General features: G+C 37.8%; 1 protein-coding gene across 1 annotated transcript in view; it reads left to right on the top strand.

Moving 5' to 3' along the window:
* The window catches only part of IFT88 (intraflagellar transport 88), a 42,878-nt gene that overhangs the window by 22,063 nt on the left and 616 nt on the right, over positions 1-20,199 (top strand). The window contains exons 19-25 of the mRNA XM_088522235.1: positions 135-285; positions 2,133-2,248; positions 5,308-5,360; positions 6,801-6,866; positions 8,629-8,735; positions 13,262-13,322; positions 19,960-20,055. Of these exons, the coding sequence (XP_088378361.1) occupies positions 135-285; positions 2,133-2,248; positions 5,308-5,360; positions 6,801-6,866; positions 8,629-8,735; positions 13,262-13,322; positions 19,960-20,055 (650 nt within the window). The remainder of the gene's footprint in view (positions 1-134; positions 286-2,132; positions 2,249-5,307; positions 5,361-6,800; positions 6,867-8,628; positions 8,736-13,261; positions 13,323-19,959; positions 20,056-20,199) is intronic.

Raw genomic sequence — 20,199 nt, 5'->3', positions numbered from 1 at the left:
GTGTGTGTAAATTCCAAATGAATTCCCACGCTGGAGTGACTGGCATATGGTCTTGCACGACATAAAGTGATGGGAATTCATAGTAAACCAAGTATCACCAGCACTAGAATTGTCCTTAACTGAAGAAACCTCAGATATGAAGTGATGGACGATCCAAATCAAGCCATAGATTGGCTCATGCAGTTGATCAGCGTAGTGCCAACTGACCCACGTGTACTTTCAAAATTAGGGAAATTATATGATAATGAAGGTGATAAATCCCAAGCTTTTCATTACTACTATGAGGTACTTACTCTTTATTACTTTTCCAATGCATTTTCTATGTTGTTATTGTCTCATGCATCAGATTAATGGCTGATTCCTTTCAGTGATCTAAAATGTCATTGAAAAGGAACAAGAATGAGATTTGGGGACTTTTTTTTTTTAGTTTACATTGACCCCTAAAACTTGTGGGTTTTTTGTTTGTTTGCTTTTGCTTTTATTTACAATTTACTCTGAACCAGACAGTCAAAAATGGATGTAATAAGTGTGATTTTAAAAGTGTATAAATAGACTGCATTATTTGGAAGGCACATAGGAGTGTATAGTGGCTATATGTGTATGTGGGTATATATTAATATTACAGTTATATGCTGTGGAGTTGGTTTAAAAACCTCTCACCAGGTCTTCTCTGCTGCTATGTATCTCCGCTGGAGCCTCTATTAAATGAGCCAGCCGTTTGCTTGAATCAGGTCTGTGCAATGACCTGATTTGGGGGATTTTTTTTATTTTTATTTCTTTTATTTTGGACAGAGAAAAGGGAGGGAATCTGGGTTCTTTCATCTTCCTGTGGCAGCTGGGAGACCCTAGGGATCTCTTGAACTGGCAAAGCAGAGATTTCTGCCTTCTTCACACATGTGCTATTAATTTGCTATCCTCCTACTCAACACCTAAATACTTTGGATTATTCCAGCTAATTAAATGCCTTTCTTTTGTGTTAAAGACTCAAAGAATTTGTCTCTGGAATGGGCAAAATATGTGAGTTTGGCGGGGGGGGCGTGGTGTTTGTTGTTAAGCATACTGTGTTCTTCCCTAGGTTTGGCTTTATTTTAGTAGTAGTTAAAGCAAGTGCCACACAGATCGACCTTAAAAATTATTGATTTGATTCAGATGGATTCGGAAAGGGAAGTGTTAGTTCATAGCCAATGGAAATTAGTATAGTTTTTTCATATGCTTACGTTCAGGCCCATTTTTAGGTCCTGAATGAGAATCAAACAAGTGGGGTGTTTTTTTTGTTTTGTTTTTGTTTTTGTTTGTTTGTTTTTGGGGGGTTGGTTGGTTGCTTGTTTTGTTTTGTTCTTCCAAACTGTGGGTAGGATTAAGCAAGCTCTGGCAGCGCAGCTGGGCTTGTTTCAATCACCCAAGGATATCAGACCTAGCTCCTTGCTGCCGTTCCAGGAGGTCACAGGCCTTCTTTAGCTTTCGGGTCTTACCTGTCTCTTGGATTCTCCAGGAGTTTCTAAATTGCCTTGTGTATTCAGTGTGAGGTGGTACATGATTAAAAGCAGAGCCATTAGAAAAAATCAGGAACAATTATAAACAAACAGAAGATACGTGTTTGAAGTCTTGAACATTCCTGCAAAGACCAAATTTGATTTTTGGTGAAAAGGACTGTATGATTCAATATAAATTCACAGTTATAGAATGTGTTTTTGTGAATGGAAATCAAAAGCTTCAGGTGGATTCATGCAGGTACAAGAAGCCTGAAGAAGTTACTACTTATTTTGTCTTACACCTGCAGAAGTTATTCCACTGTTTAACATTTCAGGCAACTTATATACATATGTACACATCTAAGTAAGTTTTCCTGCTTGAAACAATACTTAATATTTCAAATAAGGATGGATGGAAAACGTGACAGACTCATCTCACTCTTCTAAACTCTAACTCTCTAACTCTTCTAAAACGCATTCTGTAGTTAGAAAATTTAGCTTTTTTGAATTATTAAGTATAACACACTTCTTTGATTCATATATTACATATTTTGGCATCTGGAAAGTTAAACACTTAGATGAGTAAAATATTCCAGAAGTCACATGCGGCTGTTGTTTATCACTAAAATTGTGTTTCTTTCCCCATTCTTATTTCGTCAGTCATATCGGCATTTCCCTTCAAACATTGAGGTCATTGAATGGCTTGGAGCATACTACATTGACACACAGTTTTGTGAAAAAGCCATTGAGTACTTTGAAAGAGCTGCACTTATCCTGTAAGTAATTATTATTTTATGCAAAATCTAATATTGTGTGATTAGGTATCTGTAATTACAGCCAGAGATGAATCATTTGGAAAACATTCATACTATAATCAAATGTTAGAATAAATATATTTTGAAATATTATTTAATTTTCTCAACTTTCTGTTTGTTTAGAGGGCATTTTTGTTCTTAGTGGGCAATTTCTTTCTTCCTTTTGGACCCACAACAATATTAGATGTTAGAACTTCTTCTATTTATCCTTTTCAATTAAACACAGCTATAAAATGGGAAAACACTTTCATAAGCCACCAAGATCACCTCCTCTGTGGTCTTGTGTAAAATAGTTCATTTCTGTTATTTTCTCATTTGGTGATAACTGGTTTAGATAAAAACATCTTCTGACAGTTCCTGCTGTATTTTCTCCTTTCACATAGTCACTCCTGGGTTTTTGTTTGTTTGTTTGTTTTTAAAAAAGACATTGCAGACTATATGTAGAATTAAGTCAAAAATATGCAGTATTTAATTTCCATTGGACAGTGAGCATATATTGATAAATTAAATTGATCTATATATTTGGAATATAATAAGGTAAACTTGACAATTTGTTCTGACTATACTGCAAATAAGTAGTTAGAACTTCAGTAAGAAACAACTCTGTTTTTTATGGGGCTTGAGGTAGAATATATGTTGAATATTATTGAAGAGAAAATCCTAATTTTATATAAGAGTTGAAAGTTAAGAGTAAATTGAAAAACAAAGATTGCATTCAAAGTGGCATAATTATAAAGAAACAGAGATGTAGATTAAAAGGAGAAATACTGGAGGCAAGTTCACAGATTCAAAAATCAGGAAAGTATCAACATTATGTTTAAACATAGAGTTAACTGAGCTTGTGCCTGTTATTGCCTGGGTTGCATGTATTACATGCATTTTAGACTCCTCATGGTACACAAGAAGTTCAGAGCCTGGCTATAATTTTTTTTTTTTTTTTTGAGTGACAACAGTGATAATAGCACAAACTCCTAGAGGTCAACAAAAGAAAAAAGTATACAAAAGCCATAACAGGGCACCAGCCTTCTAGCACACCAATAACCAAAGTGCATTGCCCTAAAATAAGATATTGGACTCAACAAGCTGTGTGAAGGTCGTGTTCCTGATACCAGCATCTGTGAGTCCCAGGCCCCTGGGGAAAGACAGTTTGGCAACAGCTGGCTCTGCAGTTCCTGAGGTGCGGGTCCTTGCTCCCTGCTGGGTGCCTGGGGTCCGTGCTCCCTCAGGAGAATGCCTTCGGAGTCGTCTCCCTAGGGTGGAACTGATGTGAGCAGATTGATCGTTGGCTGTCAGTTCTGTTCAGTTGGTCTTCAAAGTCTGTACAGTGGAAAGGACCTCCTGTTAACTTAATAATAGGTATTACAGATATTCAAATAATTTATAGTTTCAGATACAACAAACCCTAAAAAGAAAAATATATATATATATAAATAGTACCTTGACTGTAGGCCTTCAGCTGCTTTTCACCAGGTAGTTATTTACTGTCAAGACGCCCCTAGCAATTTTTTCATGTATTATTTATGCTCAGCCCTCTCCCTTCTTTAGCACTTCCTTTACTTAAAGGTTGGATAATATTCATTCATGTTCAGCACAACAGTGTCCACTCTAATCTCTGTTGTACTCATGCAATTGGATAGCGCGTGCTGGCACTCACAGCCTTTTCAGAAACTTTGGGAGGGGGGAAAAAAAAGTTGAAACTAAAAATAATTATTTCATAAATTTGTTTTGGCAACAGTCTAAATATTTCAGGCTTATCTTGCAGCTGGTCCCCATGTGAAACAGGAAGCATGTAGATTGCTAAGTATTTTTAATTGCTAATGTATGAAATATTATCTATAAAAATTATCTATAATTCCAGTCTGTAGTAGAGAGAATTTATTATTTTGGGGATTAAATTATCAATGGTAAATAACAGAACATAGATAATACTTTATATTAAAAATTAGTCTAGATTTGCAAATTGTTAAATATAAACTTCTCAATAGTATTACTGACTGTAAATAAAGTTATATTTTAAAGGATTGACTTTATTTTACTCTTGATCACCATTTTTACCAGTGTAATATTGTCTAGTGTATTCAGGGGTTTAATTACAACAACCATATTTTAGTTTGTATTTAAAGATAATATGTCAGACAAAGAATTGAGGAAGTTTTTCATTATTCTCCCTTTTAGCAGTACACATGAATCAAACATTATTAAGTGGTGAATCTAATGCTGACTGCTGCCACTTCCTTCTCTGTTGGATTTCTATACTGAACCACCTAATAAGCTTTAATGAAGAGTGGTGTTCACATTTGCTTGGCTACCTTTAACAAGGGACACGTTCAGCTGCAACCAAACAACACGAAGCCGCTCTCTTGCCTGAGTTTGTTTGGCAGCAGCTACTGTGCAAGCAAACAGGGTATGGAGAGATGAAAATAGCCTGTGCCAAAATCTAAAACCTGTTAGCAAGTGCTCATGTGCAGTGCCTTTTGGACATGCCACCGTCAAACTACAAACCACCAGCGAAAAGTGCTTGGCTTCTAGAACATCCTTAAGCCATTGACATGAAAATTTCCTACATTCTCATGTTATCTTCACAGGAATAAGGAAAGAATCCGACAGTTTTGTAGTACATGTGCAGCCGCCTCAGTATTTTCTCTGACCTTCCATATCACCCTTGCGTGCTAGAGGGAGCATCCAGGCACAAGGCAGGAGGAAGCGCTTGGGAGTGGGACCCACCCTGGGGAGATTTCCTCAGTATTTTGTTCCCTTCCCCTGCCTCAGGATTCTCTGCTTGGGTCAAGATCAGTGGATCATGTGTCAGGTCAACGAGCTGTGTCAGGTGCATAGAGTCATGACGGGGAGCACGACTGTAACACGGGGCTACAGGCCTGCGAGGCAGAGTCCAGTGTGTGCGAGCTGACCAAGCTAAACCCTTCCTATTTAATAGCAGGTTTTCCCCAGTGCCATGCAGAATACTGTTGTGTATTCATTGTGTGGCAGCTGCATAATTCTTTTTTTTTTTTTTTATTCAGGCCAACACAAGTGAAGTGGCAGCTGATGATTGCCAGTTGCTATAGAAGAAGTGGTAGGTTCTGTAGCAGTTTCCTTTTTGTTTAGTTAGAGGTTTATTTTCAAAAGTTACACATTTTGATTTTTTTTTTATATTTTCTGCATGTGTTATATTGATCTTAAAATATCTTGAAAACTTCAGTTACGTGTTATTTTGATAGGAATTTTCTTCGTATTTATATGTAATAAAGTGTAACTTTTCTTTAAGTCCAAGAAGTATGTGTGTACTGATTTATGCTCAGAACACTCCTTGGGAATTAAAATAAGTTATTATATCATAAATGATTTGCCAGTAGTTTTTAAATGTATACTGTGGTACTGTCTAACATAAATCATTAGAATTTGAAGTTGCTTAGTTCCCATAATTCATTTGCAACAGTAAATACAATTTCTTAATGTGCTGAATTTTTAAGCTGATATCTTGTTGATCAATATTCTTGTGATTAGAAACAAATAGAAAAAGACACTATTTTTTCATCATCTACACCACATTTCAAGACACTTGAATGCTGTAAATTGTTTTCTTCTTTTTTTGCTGTCCCATCGTTGCCACTCTCCTTTCTCCTCTTTTAGAATTTTGCAGAAGAGACTTCAATAATATGTCAGTGCATTTTCTCACTCTGCTCAGTTTAATTTAACAGTGGAAAAAAGGAACAGGAGTTAGGAAATTCATTGGGATCAGTGAATTAAGACCAGTCAGCACCCCCTAAAAACAGACAGATTAACTGCTTTCCCAGCAAAGAAACGCAATGGTTTTGGCTGCTGTTTAGATTGCTTATGACACTGGCAGAATTTCCAGCTTATCAAGTTAACATGTCCCAGGTCAGTTTGATCTCTGCCTAACATTAAGAAAATGGGGATATCTCAACTAACTTTTTGTCTCATATTCTGTGGAAATGAGTTTTTATATTCGCAGTGTCTGTCAGTCCTCTCTGTAGTCTCAAAGAGAATTGCTTTGCTACCAGTTCTGTGCAAAATCGGGGTTTGGGCAGGAGAGAGACACAAACTCATGCTCCAGTTGAAGGAAGAGGAGGCAGAGCTCGACTGTTAGACAGTCCCATTTGACTAATCCATATACTTGCAGCCTCACATAAGATGTAGTATGTGAGATTAAATATCATCTTTCAGATGTGTCACAGCATCATAAGGTGCAGTCGGGGTTATTGGGCATGAGGTTCTAGAGGTAGGTGGACAAAGGACAAAAATCAGTAGGAACTAGTGTTCACCAATTCTAGACTTCACAGAATAATTTGGATTGTTTTCACATGCTTTTAATTTTTCCTGTTAGGTACTAGTTAAAGAATGTAAAGCTTCATTTTACCAGACTTGGGTTTGGAGTGTTAAATCAGATTCTTGAAAGGCTGAAGTGGTGTCAATCTGTATCAATTCCTCATCTGATATCCTTTCTTGTTTTTGAATATGTGAGTTTTGTTTGAGCTGTTTGTTTTGTTTGCAGGTAACTACCAGAAAGCTCTAGACAAATATAAAGTCATTCACAGAAAATTTCCGGAGAATGTTGAATGTAAGTTGTTTTGTTGAATGTTAGTCAATTCATTCAGTGGGACACCTCTCAAAGGGAAGATTGTTATATTGAATATATGTGTTAGTAATTCACACAAAGAAACTCTTTTTCTAAAAGAATATTTCAGTTAACTTTTTCTTCACAGTAATACCACTTTTTTTTTTGTGACAACACTGGACATGTAATAATAGGGTAGTGCTGAGGAAGAAACATGAAAATTTTAGTTGTGGCTGATTGATTGATTCCCTTCTCTTGCATATTTTCTGTATTTTGTAATCATGTTATTTAACCTTCCTTAGCATAATCTGTATTTATACACATACTTCTAGTCTCTACTAGTTGAATCTTTTGTAATGTTTTCAGATGTTAGAAAGTTTCAGTAAGTTTTACAAAAACCCAGCTCACCTAAAGAATGTAAAGAATGAGTTTTTGTTGGTGGATTTTTAAGTCAATGACTCTCTAGAATATCCGTAGAGAATTTCAAAATAAACTTCAGGAAATGTCACTTTGAAGAGTAGAAGTCTTTTGGCGGAAGCAGCCACTGTTGTAGTGTAGATGAAAGAGCCATGTAGACAATAAGCTTTGTCACAGGTTGTCAGGACATCCCCTTATATCCCACGCTGCTATATTTCCAAACTACAATGTTGTTACCAAAAAGGTTACACTTTTAGATATTATGTAGCAAGAAAATTTACTATGTTTTAAAATAAAATGGTCTTATTTTGTTATAATGAACTTTTTTTTTAAAGAGGAATCATACAGTTCTGTTGTCCTAGAATAATACTATTACTCCCTGCTCTATGGTAGGAGCAAAATGTCACTTCATATTGGCTATTTATATCTCAGAGAGGTAGAATATTTAGCAATTTTTTTTAGAAAAGTCTATTTTTATTTGAACATTATTACAGAAAAGTACAATACTGTTCTGCTGTTAGACAAGAAAATTAAACCAATTAAAAAGTTATCTGCTAAAAGAAACCTTCACTCTTCCCTCCTTGGCTATGCCCCCTCCCTTATGCTGGTCTTGTACTTATTTGACTGCTCAGTGGAACAGCTCAACTCACTCAACCAGCAGAAAACTAACTTAGCAAAAAGAAAAGTGAATATATTTGTGGGAGCAGTCAGGAGGGGAATAAATCACGTCATGCTCACATCTGCCTCAGAGGCAGGTTTTCTGGGTGTTAACAAAAACATAAGAATAGCAACAGTGTTTTTCCCAGTTGTTATTAAGTTTCACTTCAATGTTTTTAGGGATTCTTTTGGAGTCATCATAGAGCTGTATTTGACCTTCATGTCTGAATTTTTTAATTCTGTTGACACTAATCTTGAAAAATTGCCTACAGGAAAAGAAAACAGTAAAATGCATTCTGATTCGCTTGGCATTTGTGAATTGTTTTGGAAAAAAAATACTGATGATAGTGGCTTCTGTGTAATAAGTCAATGCTGTTATTATGCTGTCCAGCTTCCAAAATGTTCTGCAAACATCAAGAGTTCTGAGCCAAATAAATTAGTTTCTTATGTCTTCCACATATGTATGTAGATATGTACCTTCCACTTAGGTATGTAGAAGCTGCATCGCAGGAGGTGTTGAATTCTTTGCATATATCACAACTTGAATGGTAATATTGAACTAGAGTCATCCTGTATTCACAGTTACTTGTAATGTTCCATACAGCGGTTCAGTTCTGTTAAGGTGCACTCACAGTTTGACTGTGAGTCAACTTGCAAGCCTTTTTCTAATATAGTTTTGTGTTCCTGTTAGGTCTGCGATTTTTGGTTCGTCTCTGCACAGATATGGGACTGAAAGAAGTCCAAGAATATATAACAAAGCTCAAGAGAGTAGAAAAATTAAAAGAAATTAGAGAGCAGGTAGGCTTGATTTGTTTTTTCTATGATAATGTAGTACAACTGCATAACACATGTAAAGCTATAAGTCCCTATGATGCTTTAAGATAAAATGTATCTTACTGATTTAGAGAGATTTGTGTTTCTTCTGCCCTTCTGAGGTTTTAGTCTTAAATTGCAGGATTTTTTTGAGCCCTGAGTTTCTGTGGGTTTAAGTACAAGGGAAAGATTTGGTGACAGGTGTGTGAAGGGAACACAGAGCCACCTGTAAAAAGCATAATGCAGCTGCTTTGGAGTGTCACCTTCCCTACTTATTTTCCAAACTGCTAAAGAGTATTTTCCTTTAAGAAAAAATATATTTGGATATGCAAAAATGAAATGCATCAGCATAAATTCTCAAATTTATGCTGATGTTGCAAAGCAAAGTAAAGGTATCTGTGACAGCACTTCAGGTATAGCCACGCTGTGACTGACAGACTCCCATCTCCCTGTTCTGGCTCCCTTGTCTACCATGTTTTTCATTTTGTTGCTTTTTGATATCAGAGATTCACAGAATGGTTGGGGTTGGAAGGGACCTCTAGAGATCATCCAGTCCAACCCCCATGCTCAGGCAGGGTCACCTAGAGCACGTGGCACAGGGTGGCATCCAGGTGGGTTTGGAAGATCTCCAGAGAAGGAGACTCCACAGCCTCTCTGGGCAGCTTGTTCGAGGGCTCTGTCACCCTCACAGTCAAGTTGTTCTTTCTCACATGGAGATGGAACTTCTTGTGTTTCAATTTGTACCCAGATGTCTACCACTTTAGAAAGTACTAGATATTTCTGTCCTAAGAAATTCCTCTGACATCTGTGAGCATGAAGTTACAAGCTTTATTTTCAGGCTCTAAAATTACCTAATTTTAATATTTCACCACTTATATTTCCATTAGGAATACCGGTTTCAGTCAACAAAGCCAGTTATAATTCTTTTCTTGCTCCCAATTTGAGATGAAATCATGATTTCTTGATTGCACCCAATGAAGAGAAAAATAAATGCCAGTATAACATATCTACGTTTCAAAATCTGCACAGAGACTTTTTCTCTATACAGAAATTTATGAAAAAAAAATGCTATTTCTGACATTGTTTTACCAGAATAAGTACTTTCATATGGAGTTTATTCCAAAATATATATTGTGGAGTACTTAACTTTGCTCAGTTCTCAAGAATGGACAAGTTGTTCCTTCCAGCCAAGGATCTAGAAACATCTGTGAGATTCATTTCTATCCATATTCCTTCTTCTCACAGCATTGGATTTTGTAACTTCATTAAAAAATGCATTTTTTTCGTGTCTCAGTTTAAAAAAAGACAGGTATCAGTGTGAAAGTTCGCATAACCTTCTTGGCATTGATGTATACACACATTAATATTTATTTCCCTTAAGTGAGCTTAATGACTAAAAATGAGGGACTGATTGGGTGTGGTGTGAAGCAGTGATGATAGGTTCAGACACTGCTGGGGACGTCCTGCACTTACCTTCAGGCATCTGCATCTGGACTAATCATCTTAAATTTCTTTTGCAGCTGGTGGAGAGAAACAGGCATTTTTAAGATGGAAATCACTGGACCTATTTTAAATGTCTGCTTTTAATGTGGGCTGACTTATAAGCTACTAGCTTGGAGCATCACAGGAGTTAGGCATTTGCTTTAGTATTTCTGTAATGTTTTGGGGATAGCATCCTAGGATGTAATGACCATGAAGGACCTCATCAACTTACTACTCTTTAAGTGACAGCTCGCTCAGACTGCACTGTTGATGATCCATATGTACAGGGTCTGATCCTTTCCCTGCTGGTTAAGGGAATGCCTGTAAGTAGTTTCCCCACACAGCAGTCTGTAGAATCGGGTGACTGCAGCATGAGCTCAATTCCTTCCTGCTTTTTCCTGCTCAGCTTGGGGTGATCAGATGTTCTGCAGGAACAGCACCATTGTGAAACAAAGGAGCAGTCTAATACTCAAATGAAACTTCTGGGGACACTCTTTTGTCCTGAGCTTTCACATGGGATATGAGATGTTTTCTACCTCTTCTTCTTAGCCTGGGGTTCTGAAATGTTGTCTCGTCCCAACCTGCAACTGGAAGGGTTACTGCCATATTTCAAAGTACATTACCTCATGCTTGGGGCATGTTTTCTGTCACACGATCTGGCATAAAGAGATATGTCCCCCACATTAGTGTTTTATTTAAAGGTAAGGTTTGGCCATCATAGTGCAGCTCACTTTAATTTAGCTATTTCAAAATTTTCAATTTGGTTCAGGTATTTTTATCTTAGACTGTCTTTGGAATTTTTTTTTCTCCTTTTAATCCAGACACATCTTACATGCAGAATATTTGAATCTTAAGTAATCATTTCTCTTCCATCACTGCAGCTTTTTTACAATCTGACTTTACAATGTGAATATTAAGAAATCTCACTTCAGCCACAGTTGTCTGGTCTTTCAGGTTTGCAACAGCACTCTTCAGCTTGATAACAAAAAATATCTGTATTAAACCAGATGGACAGATTTCACAGAATCGCAGAGTGGCTGAGGTTGGAAGGGACCTCTAGAGATCATCTAGTCCAACCCCCTGCTCCAGCAGGGACACCTAGAGCACGTGGCACAGGGTGGCATCCAGGCGGGTTTGGAAGATCTCCAGAGAAGGAGACTCCACAGCCTCTCTGGGCAGCCTGTTCCAGGGCTCTGTCATCCTCACAGTCAAGAAGTTCTTCCTCATGTTTCAAGTCCTCTATATCTATTTCACTCAACTGGACTCTCATTCCACTGCATGGTGCTGAGTAAAAGACAGAAGGTACCAGTACCTCGTGCTAGAGGGGTCTGCTGTCTGGATTTGCTGGCAGGCTTGCAGGTTTGACTCCGAGGGCAAACACCCTGTGTTACAAGCACATTCTGGGTGGTGTCTGGAAGCCAAGTGGGAGTAAGACCCAGTCAGTGATCTGCAGGGAAATTTCTTTAGGACTTTCCTTCTCCAGGTGATAATACATGAATCACTTGTAGCAAGGGCCGCACTCATAATGATGATACGTGTGACAGGCATTGATCATGCGCAGGTAGGCAATTCCAAGCCATCATGTTAGAGGTCAGAGAACACGAGCATTGACATTGACATGGCATTTCACTCTCCTTTCTGGAATATGCAGAAGTAATAAGGGCATATCGGGACTACTCCCCTCTCAGGGACAGAAGCAGAAGTGTCAGTCATTCAATGCTAAAATACTGTGTGTTGAACTGAGAAAAAATCAGAAAATCAGGGTGCCTCACTGGATCGTGAATGGGAGATTTAGACCAAAATCATGGAGGAAATATTTCAGACTTGAGGATTTCCCAGAATAGCTAAAAAGTATAAGAAATTCTGAGTCCAGGCTGGCTGTTCCAAGACAGTTTCTGGTTTCAGGCTAGGCTCACTGCTTTCCTGTCTGACTGCTATGCGTTTTGATTTAAGAGTCATTTTCCTTCTTTCGGTGGGAAGCCTGGAAGTTTTTTCACGCCTTCTGTGTCATCCCAACTTTGCCAGATGCCATGATGTTTTCTAGAGAAAAATGAGTGAGCAATTAAATAAAACATTTGCTTTGGGACAGCATCTCTAGCAGTAATTGGCCTGCATATTTGGTTTGGTAGGATATACATACTTTTTAAGTGGATCCTGAGTTCATATATTGAAGTAAGATCCAGAGATGACTTTAATAATAGCTTTGAGCTTTAAACAATAAATGTTTGTACGTAGCCATCAAAAAATCCCTTACTAAGATGTATGTTTTGTAGTTGACAAGATTTGTGTATAAGAAATAGGGCATTTCACCATGAGAAACCGTCTGCTATGCAATACAGAGGTATCACTTTGACAAACAGTTAAAGTTTCCAAATAATCCTAAAAATAACACAGCTGGAAGATGTTTTGATACTTTCCTCAGCACAAGAGTTGACTTATTTTTAAAAATAGTTTTAATTTATTTACCTTTGCCCTTATCCTACATTTAAGAGCCAGCAACAAAATAAATTTTCTCTAATATACAATGCTATGCCAAATATTAAAAGTTTAAGATTTATGGAGTAAATAGCTCGTTTTATAGATTTCCCTATTCCCCCTTCTTGAATCTTTACAACAATAAAATGCTTGTAGGTTTTACAAGTTGTTAATAGGCAGAGGCTACTTTGAACTCATGCAAAGGTGACCATTTTGCCTGTTTTTTCAGCTGTACTTTACAAAGGGTCACCTGAACTATCTTTATGCACGTTTCTTTTACAAATTTTATCTGAAGAAAAGTAATTTATTGAGATGCTCTGTTTGAATTCCATAGGACTCTAGTTTCATGTAAATGTTGGATTTAACACTGATTTAACTACAGTTGTGTGCATTGAAAAAGTAAGCTTTATTAGTTGTAGTAAAGCAAGCCTAGTTTAATGTTCTTTTACTGTGTTAGTAATAAACTAAGTTGAGTTTTCAATAATTATCTGTAATGCATGTTAGTAAATGAGGTTTTTGTTCTGTTCTTTCAAACCTGTTTCACTCTTCTCTAGCGCATTAAATCTGGCCGAGACAGCAGCGCACGTGGCCGCAGAGAAGGAAGTGCTGGTGGTGGTGAGTGCTTGTTTAATATCCCTGCTTAAATGTCAGCGCTGGCAGAATTCTAAAGAAAATAGTTTTTCTTAAAGTGTTTGTAAAAACCCTCTTTAACTGTACATTTCTAAAATGCATGTGAATACTCAGTGGATAATAAGCAAGTATTTTACAAATATTGTTTCATATTTTTTCAATTCTCTCATTGCTGTGTGAAAGCTTCGCCAATAGAGTACAATATATTTGTTCTAAGAATTTATGCTTTATATACAGCTAAAAGTCTGTATATGCAGGTTTGTATACAGATCTTGGTGTATTCCTGAAGCTAAATCTCAACTTTTGATATTGTAGACTAAACACCTCACATTAAGTTTGGATGAATAACATTAGCTATAAGGAATCACTGATTGTATGGGAACAAATTGTGTAAGCTACGAACAATATAAATTCACTGTATCCTTATTTAATGTGGAGTAAAGGGAACTTTATGCCCACCATCTAGTCTTTTTCCTTAGGTGGTTCTTGCAAGTGGAAGAGCTTGTTCTGTTAAACCAACCCAGCAGTAAAGAGTAGGCCTCCATGTTATCTTTTGTCTCCTTCCCCTTCTCTTTCCATAGCAGAGTTGAAATGCTGTAGGCTTTCATAGGGAAAAAATCACTCTGAAGGCAAGGTCTTTCTGCTGCTATAGCTTCAAAATGCTGACTTTCCCAAAGGTGAAACTCTAACAGCAGATCCCTGGAAATGCCTGCTTAGCGTTTTGTGCATTAAGCACTCTGCAAATTGCAGAGCTAACATTTTTTTTTCCTCTGTATTATTAAATCCCTGAAATGTTAGTGCTGTTAAATCTAACTGCTCTGCCTGCCGTTTTAAGGAAACTACCAGACTCCAGGCTTCTTTAGCCAGCTGGAAAAAAAATCATTTTGACCCAAATAGGAAATGGCTTCTCTGCATTCTGCTTTTGTTTTATCTTTTATTAATGGGTCTCATAAAATATATTCCCTAGAAATTCTTGTTCTCCTTCATTCCTTTTGCACAAAAATATTTTATGATTTTTTTTCTTAACTAGTATTCTTTTTTTTCATCTAAACTGATTAAATTCTGTAGAGCTGGTAGAGTCATGAAAATGTAACCTTAAAATAGGTATAGAATACTTTTATATGTATAAAGACTGATATTCTAGATTCTTTAAGGGTTAAGGATGAGTGTTGGATTCTTAAGAAAGATGTCTTTCCTTTTTTAGCTCTGCAGTTTCACCAAAGAAGCTTTTAAATCATCTTTTGATATGTAGAAAAAGCACTGTTTGCCTAGGATTGAATTTTACCTGTTCTGGGCCTCAAGCCAAAATAATTCTAGGGGTAAAATTCCTTATTTTGGAAGGAGAGAGGAATGGAAATATTTCTGGGCCTTCCTCTGTAACATAAGCTATATGATCAGACAGCCAACAAGAAGTGCCAGCAAAACAGCCATGTGAGACAGCATGAGAACCCCTTTTCTAAGAGGAGCATGAAGTGGATCTCCACTTCGGCTAAGGAAAAACATTATTGGTAGCAGGCAGGGGGATTTGCAGCTGTGCAAAACTTTGCATTGGGTGTCTGGGCAAATAGCACAAAGGGTCTCTCTCCTCACAGCTTCATTCTGTTGTTAGCCCTACGCTTGGGAGTGAAAAGGGGCAACGTGGTGCAGACAAGGGACATGGGGGTATAGCTGGTGGCTTAGCAAAGGAGGATATAGATAATGACCAAGCTGGAAAGGTCGTAAGGCAACATTAATCCCCCAAGCTACCCATTTGTCAATACTTCTTTTAAGTACAGAAATACATGTGGAAAGTTTTAAAAGCAAACAAGCAGGAAACCGTTTGAACCCGTCTGGAGCTCTGACCACAAACTCTAATCATTCGACACTGCTTTTTTGCCTTACATGTAGTTGGAGTAAAAAGAGAAAATGCTGACACTTAGGGGAATAATATAGAAAGGAGGAGAGGATTAAGCATGGTCAAAATTGTCCTAGATTTTGTCCCATCACTATTCTTGGACCACTGCTCAAGATATTACAATAAATTCCCTGAAGAATGGAAGCAAAATAGAGTTTGGGAACCAATCTGTGTAAGAGGATGCCTGAGAAGTCTCAGTACACAAATTCAGTGTCCAGATATCCAACCTTTCTGGAAATCACTCATCAACTAAACAGAGGGATGAGAGGTCCTATGTTGAGCCTGGAGTTATTTCTGCTGGGATTGCTAATTAAAAGTTGCAGTTCGTAACAATTTTTAGAAGAAGTGAAAGGCGTTGCATGTTTGGAACCAGCAATGTTTGCGCTGGAGGTCCTTATCAGCAAGGAAGCTGTAGCATGTTCAAAGAAACAGACGGAAAGGCTACACCTTGACTCGTTCCCTTTTACTGAGGGTGACTCAGGGAAAACTCAAGTCCTAACAATATTCTGACCTGGGTTTAACATTGTTCACCTGGGTCATGAGTCTCTATTTTCAAATGTAAACAAACTCATGTGCATAGCCTGCGTGAAGACATATGTGAAATTTAAATAAAGAATATGGCTTTGTGTATGGCTGTGTGGCTTTGGCAAGACCTAAAAGGGTCATTTTCTTACACCGTATCAGGGATTTGCCACCCTTACTGAACCCAAGGAAGCAGGTTATCCTCCTCAGATTAGGACTTGTTAACTAAATAATATATGTTTGAGTTTCAAGTATGTTGGGTTTAAAATAAGTTGGGTTGTAAATAAGTTTTATTTAATATCTCTTACCAGCTCAGCGTCTTCTTATCACCTCAGGATCCTCATACCTATTTGCATTAGCTTACTTTCCTAACAGATCTTTTTTTTTGAGTGTTTTTGTTCTTAGGTAGTTGTTTGTATTGAGAGTATTAATAGTCCAAGCTTCTTTGTTTCACAAAATATTATATTATTAAAAATTGATGCTAAAGAGAAAGCTAATAAGAAAGATAACTAAATCAGCAGGGTCTGTACTTAATAGGTTACTTATTACTTTACCAATATATATTAAAGCAGAAGATGCATGAGACATGCTAAAGCATAAGTTTAAGAATATGATTAGTGGATGTACAGGTGGTAGACAAGGAAAAAATGAAGACTAGGAAAACTAGTATTTATATGAACATCAATTAAAGATGGCCTTTGTACTGTAAAAAGGATAAGCATTAAATCTAAATTGCCCACCTAAAACTGAATGCATTTATTAATTCTTATTATAAGTAATAAAAGTTCCCTGTGAAAATCAGATTTTTTTTAATCTTTTTGATTCCTTTGGAAGGAGATGACACTGGGTACAGTCCCTTTTTTATTATTATTATTTTTTATTTTTTCCTGTTTTAGAAAATAAATACACAAAGGGCAGGTAACAGCACATGCAGGAGTCTCATCACTGTAATTACACCCTTTAAAAGATCAGATCTGAATGTAAATACTGTGGGTTTCCTGCACGGGCTGAAGTGACAGACATGTCTTGCCAAGCAGGAAGCACAGAAACATTTACAAAAATGATTGTATGTTGATTTATTCATTATTTTGCCACACAAAACTAATGAATTATTAAAATCAATTCTAAGTTAAACTGATTCTTTCTGCAGTTTTCCTATTGTATGTGGACAAATTAGTTCAAAAACATTTGATTTTATACAGAGGTTGCAAAAATCTGAATGATGAGTAATATTATACATATAGTACGATAATTAGAATAATATATCCTAAGTATATTATTATGTATATATATTTATTAGTATGTATTTATTACAAATATTATGAGAATGACTCTTAAATGGATGAGAGGAAGGGATGCACTGTAACAGATATATCACCCTACAGTGTGTATTATTTATGTCTTTATATGCATAGCTTGCAGCTGATGCTAGTGTACATTGCCTAAAAGGGGAAGGTAATATCAGCATTATAATCCTGGTCTCAAATATGAAAATCTTACAGAGTAAATATATTTCTAAATCAGATTTTTAAAAGGATAAAGCTTTATCCTTTGTCTCGGTGTCACCTTAGTTTCTATACACATGCCTTTTGTCATGATAAACATGATCATATGTATACAAGTTTCTCCTATATTTCATTTCTTCTGATTTTTCTCTTTCTATTTGTGCTCTCTCTTCCTCCTTCTATCACTGTCTTTTCTCCTGAAAATAAATACGCTCATTTCTGTTAAATGTTAGGAGGTAGGTGTAAATTACCTTTCAGTAAAATGCTGTCTTTTAATTTTACATCCTTCTTTTTTTCTGCTTTTAACTATAAAAAGGCGGACAGTTGGTGGCACTTTTGTGAAAGTTGGTTTCCAAGGTGCTTCTAGACAGGCTGAGCTGTTGCTGTCACTGAAGGCCACAGTCACATTCCCCTCAACTACGTTCTTTCCCACTCCTGGCCACATACTCCTGCTGCTTCCCTTATCCTAGCATTAGTCTAACCCTTTGATGAACTCTTTCAGTTCATTAAATTGAAGGAAAACTAACATGTTTGGGACATGGATTCAAATCCTCGACCCTAAAAAGTTACGTTTGTGTGAATGGCTATGTTTGGTCACCTTGTGATTGCCCTCGTGATTCCTCTGTGCTGGTTCATCAGCTAAAGGGAGTTTAGAGCCCAGGTCACCTGCTGAACATCCCGCAGGGATTTGCTGCTCCGGATGGTGCCGTTCTGGTATGTACGGAGTCAGTGAGCAGGGATCTTGGAAGCTGTGCAGGGAGGCAGTTGCTCAGGTTTAGACACTGAGGGTTGTGCACCCACTGCAGGTGAAAGAGGGGGGAAATTGGGTTTTCATGTTTACTGCTTCGTTCTCTTCCTCAATATAGCCATAAGGGAGAAAAGCTTTCTTGCACATCCCGAGATCCTCTGTTTTAAATTGTTTGATTTAGTGCAGTAAGACGTATGGATAGTTTGTGGGTATTATGCTTTTCCCGGACACTTCAGTTGATCCTAAACATTAGTTGGTCAGGTCTGTCCTGATTTTAATTTTGCATATAACAGATGCTTTTGCTTCCTCGGGTAATATCAATAAAACCTGCATGTCTTAATCTGTGTATCACCTCCATCATCTTTATTTTCACTCCACCAGATTCTTCCTTTCTGGAAACAACCAATTTCAGATACTAGTTAAGTCTGCTCCTGTGATTCCTGGTAGATCATTTCTTTCTTCCCATCTCTTCACCACTCCTTCCTGGTTTCTTAGTGTATTGTAAATCACTCGTTTTCCCTTTCATAAGGCCCTGCACCTACTCTAGTCTCCGTTCTGTGTTCTCCTCTGACTCTCACCAACATGTTTCCATCCACAGCATCTTTGAAGCCCAAGATTTGCCTCTTGGTGCATGGGCCTGTGTCCAAAGCCCACTGAAATCAAGAGGAGGCTCTTCTGTAATTTTGCTGCACCTCTGCTGAGACCCCCAATCAGACTCACTGATTTCTTTCAGTTTCTTCAAACCCCTCCTTACATGTTTGTTTCTCTGGTGGAGCACTTCACTGAGAATTGACCAGAGGTAGATGGACAGCAAAACAAATTTCCCCAGCTTTGAAGGTTTGACTGTAACCTCTGTCTAGTAAACTGTATATAAATCTCAGCTGTTTGGCATAGGTGATCATAGGTAGCAGATCTTTTTCAGAGCAGGAACATTGTCTTCCTTTGCAGGGTTGAGTAAACTGAGTCTGGTATTAATAGGAAAATAAAGGTTTGTCATCCTTATGGAAGTATACATTTGTAAAAATAGTAACAATATTTATAAACAAAACATTTGTAGTAAATAAAACAATGGGAGTGCGTTGCCAAGACCAGTGTTTGTAATTAGTGTTTGCGGAATTAAACCCGTTTTCCTTCCTCCCAGATGGAGGTCTTTTAATAACAGCCTTGTTACATGGTGTCAGTGAGCGTGTCCGTATCTGGCTCATGGCAGCTTCTGCCCTCTCAATATACTGAGCCAAACACAAAACAGTTTCTCTTAGGAGGGGAAAAAAAAAAGAATAAAAATTCAGTGTAGCAGACAAGATTGAAAACTTGCCGTGAATGTGCAAAAGAGATTCAGAGGTTAATAGAACATTTAAAGTGTCTGGAGCACCGCTCTGGCAAGAGAACGTTCCTGTGCCGTTGTCCGGGCACGAGGCAGCCCTCGGAGCCGCCGCATTCCGAGGGGCCCTGCTGCAAACTGGGCTGCCAGGGCCGTGTTCACAGCAAGCGGCAGGGCCGGCCCGTGCGCGGGAGCTGCCCCTGGCCGCCGTGCAGGCAGCGGCGCGCGGAGCGGGAGGCGGGCAGGCGTGGGCCGGAGCGCGCGGGCCTACCGTGTGTCCCTGTGCGTTGCGACAGCACTTGGTTTATTCACGTTTATTTTAACTCCCAAATGTGACTGTTTGTAACCTGCAAGCAAATAAAAAGTCAGCATTTGAAAAAGAACTATTTTTATGTAAAATGTTTACCCCAAAGTATGACTGTATATTTAAAAATCTTAAATACACACAGTGGCCATTGTGTGTTAGCAACCACAGTTACAACTGAGTACTGTGCAAGTCATGAAAAGATTGTTTCACCTAAATCTTATTTCGCAGATAGTGGCTGTACTTATGTTACTGTTCTTGTTTCATGGCCTCACAGAACGTGACCCATGTTACCTGGCTTTTCAATGTTTCCATTTTTTCCTTCCAGATAGTGGTGCTAACAAAGGAGAACGACTGAGCGCCAAACTAAGAGGTCTGCCTGGAGCAAGTGAACCCTACGAAAGCAGCAGCAGTAAAGAAATAGGCAAGTGGGCAGCTTACATCTTCTCACTGTCCTGGCTCTCAAAGAGGGGGGAGTCAGAAAAATAAGTTCTTAAAAGGCATGTATGGTTTCCCTTGTGAAATAGACAGAAAGAATGGCTTTAGCTTTCCTGTTCATAGCCTATGT

This window comes from Tinamus guttatus, unplaced genomic scaffold, assembly GCF_059628265.1.
Source record: "Tinamus guttatus ecotype Peru unplaced genomic scaffold, ASM5962826v1 Tinamus_guttatus_pri_ptg000150l, whole genome shotgun sequence".
NCBI classification, from domain to species: domain Eukaryota; kingdom Metazoa; phylum Chordata; class Aves; order Tinamiformes; family Tinamidae; genus Tinamus; species Tinamus guttatus.
Note: the sequence above shows the minus strand (reverse complement) of the source record. Positions and strands in the feature narration are given on the sequence as shown.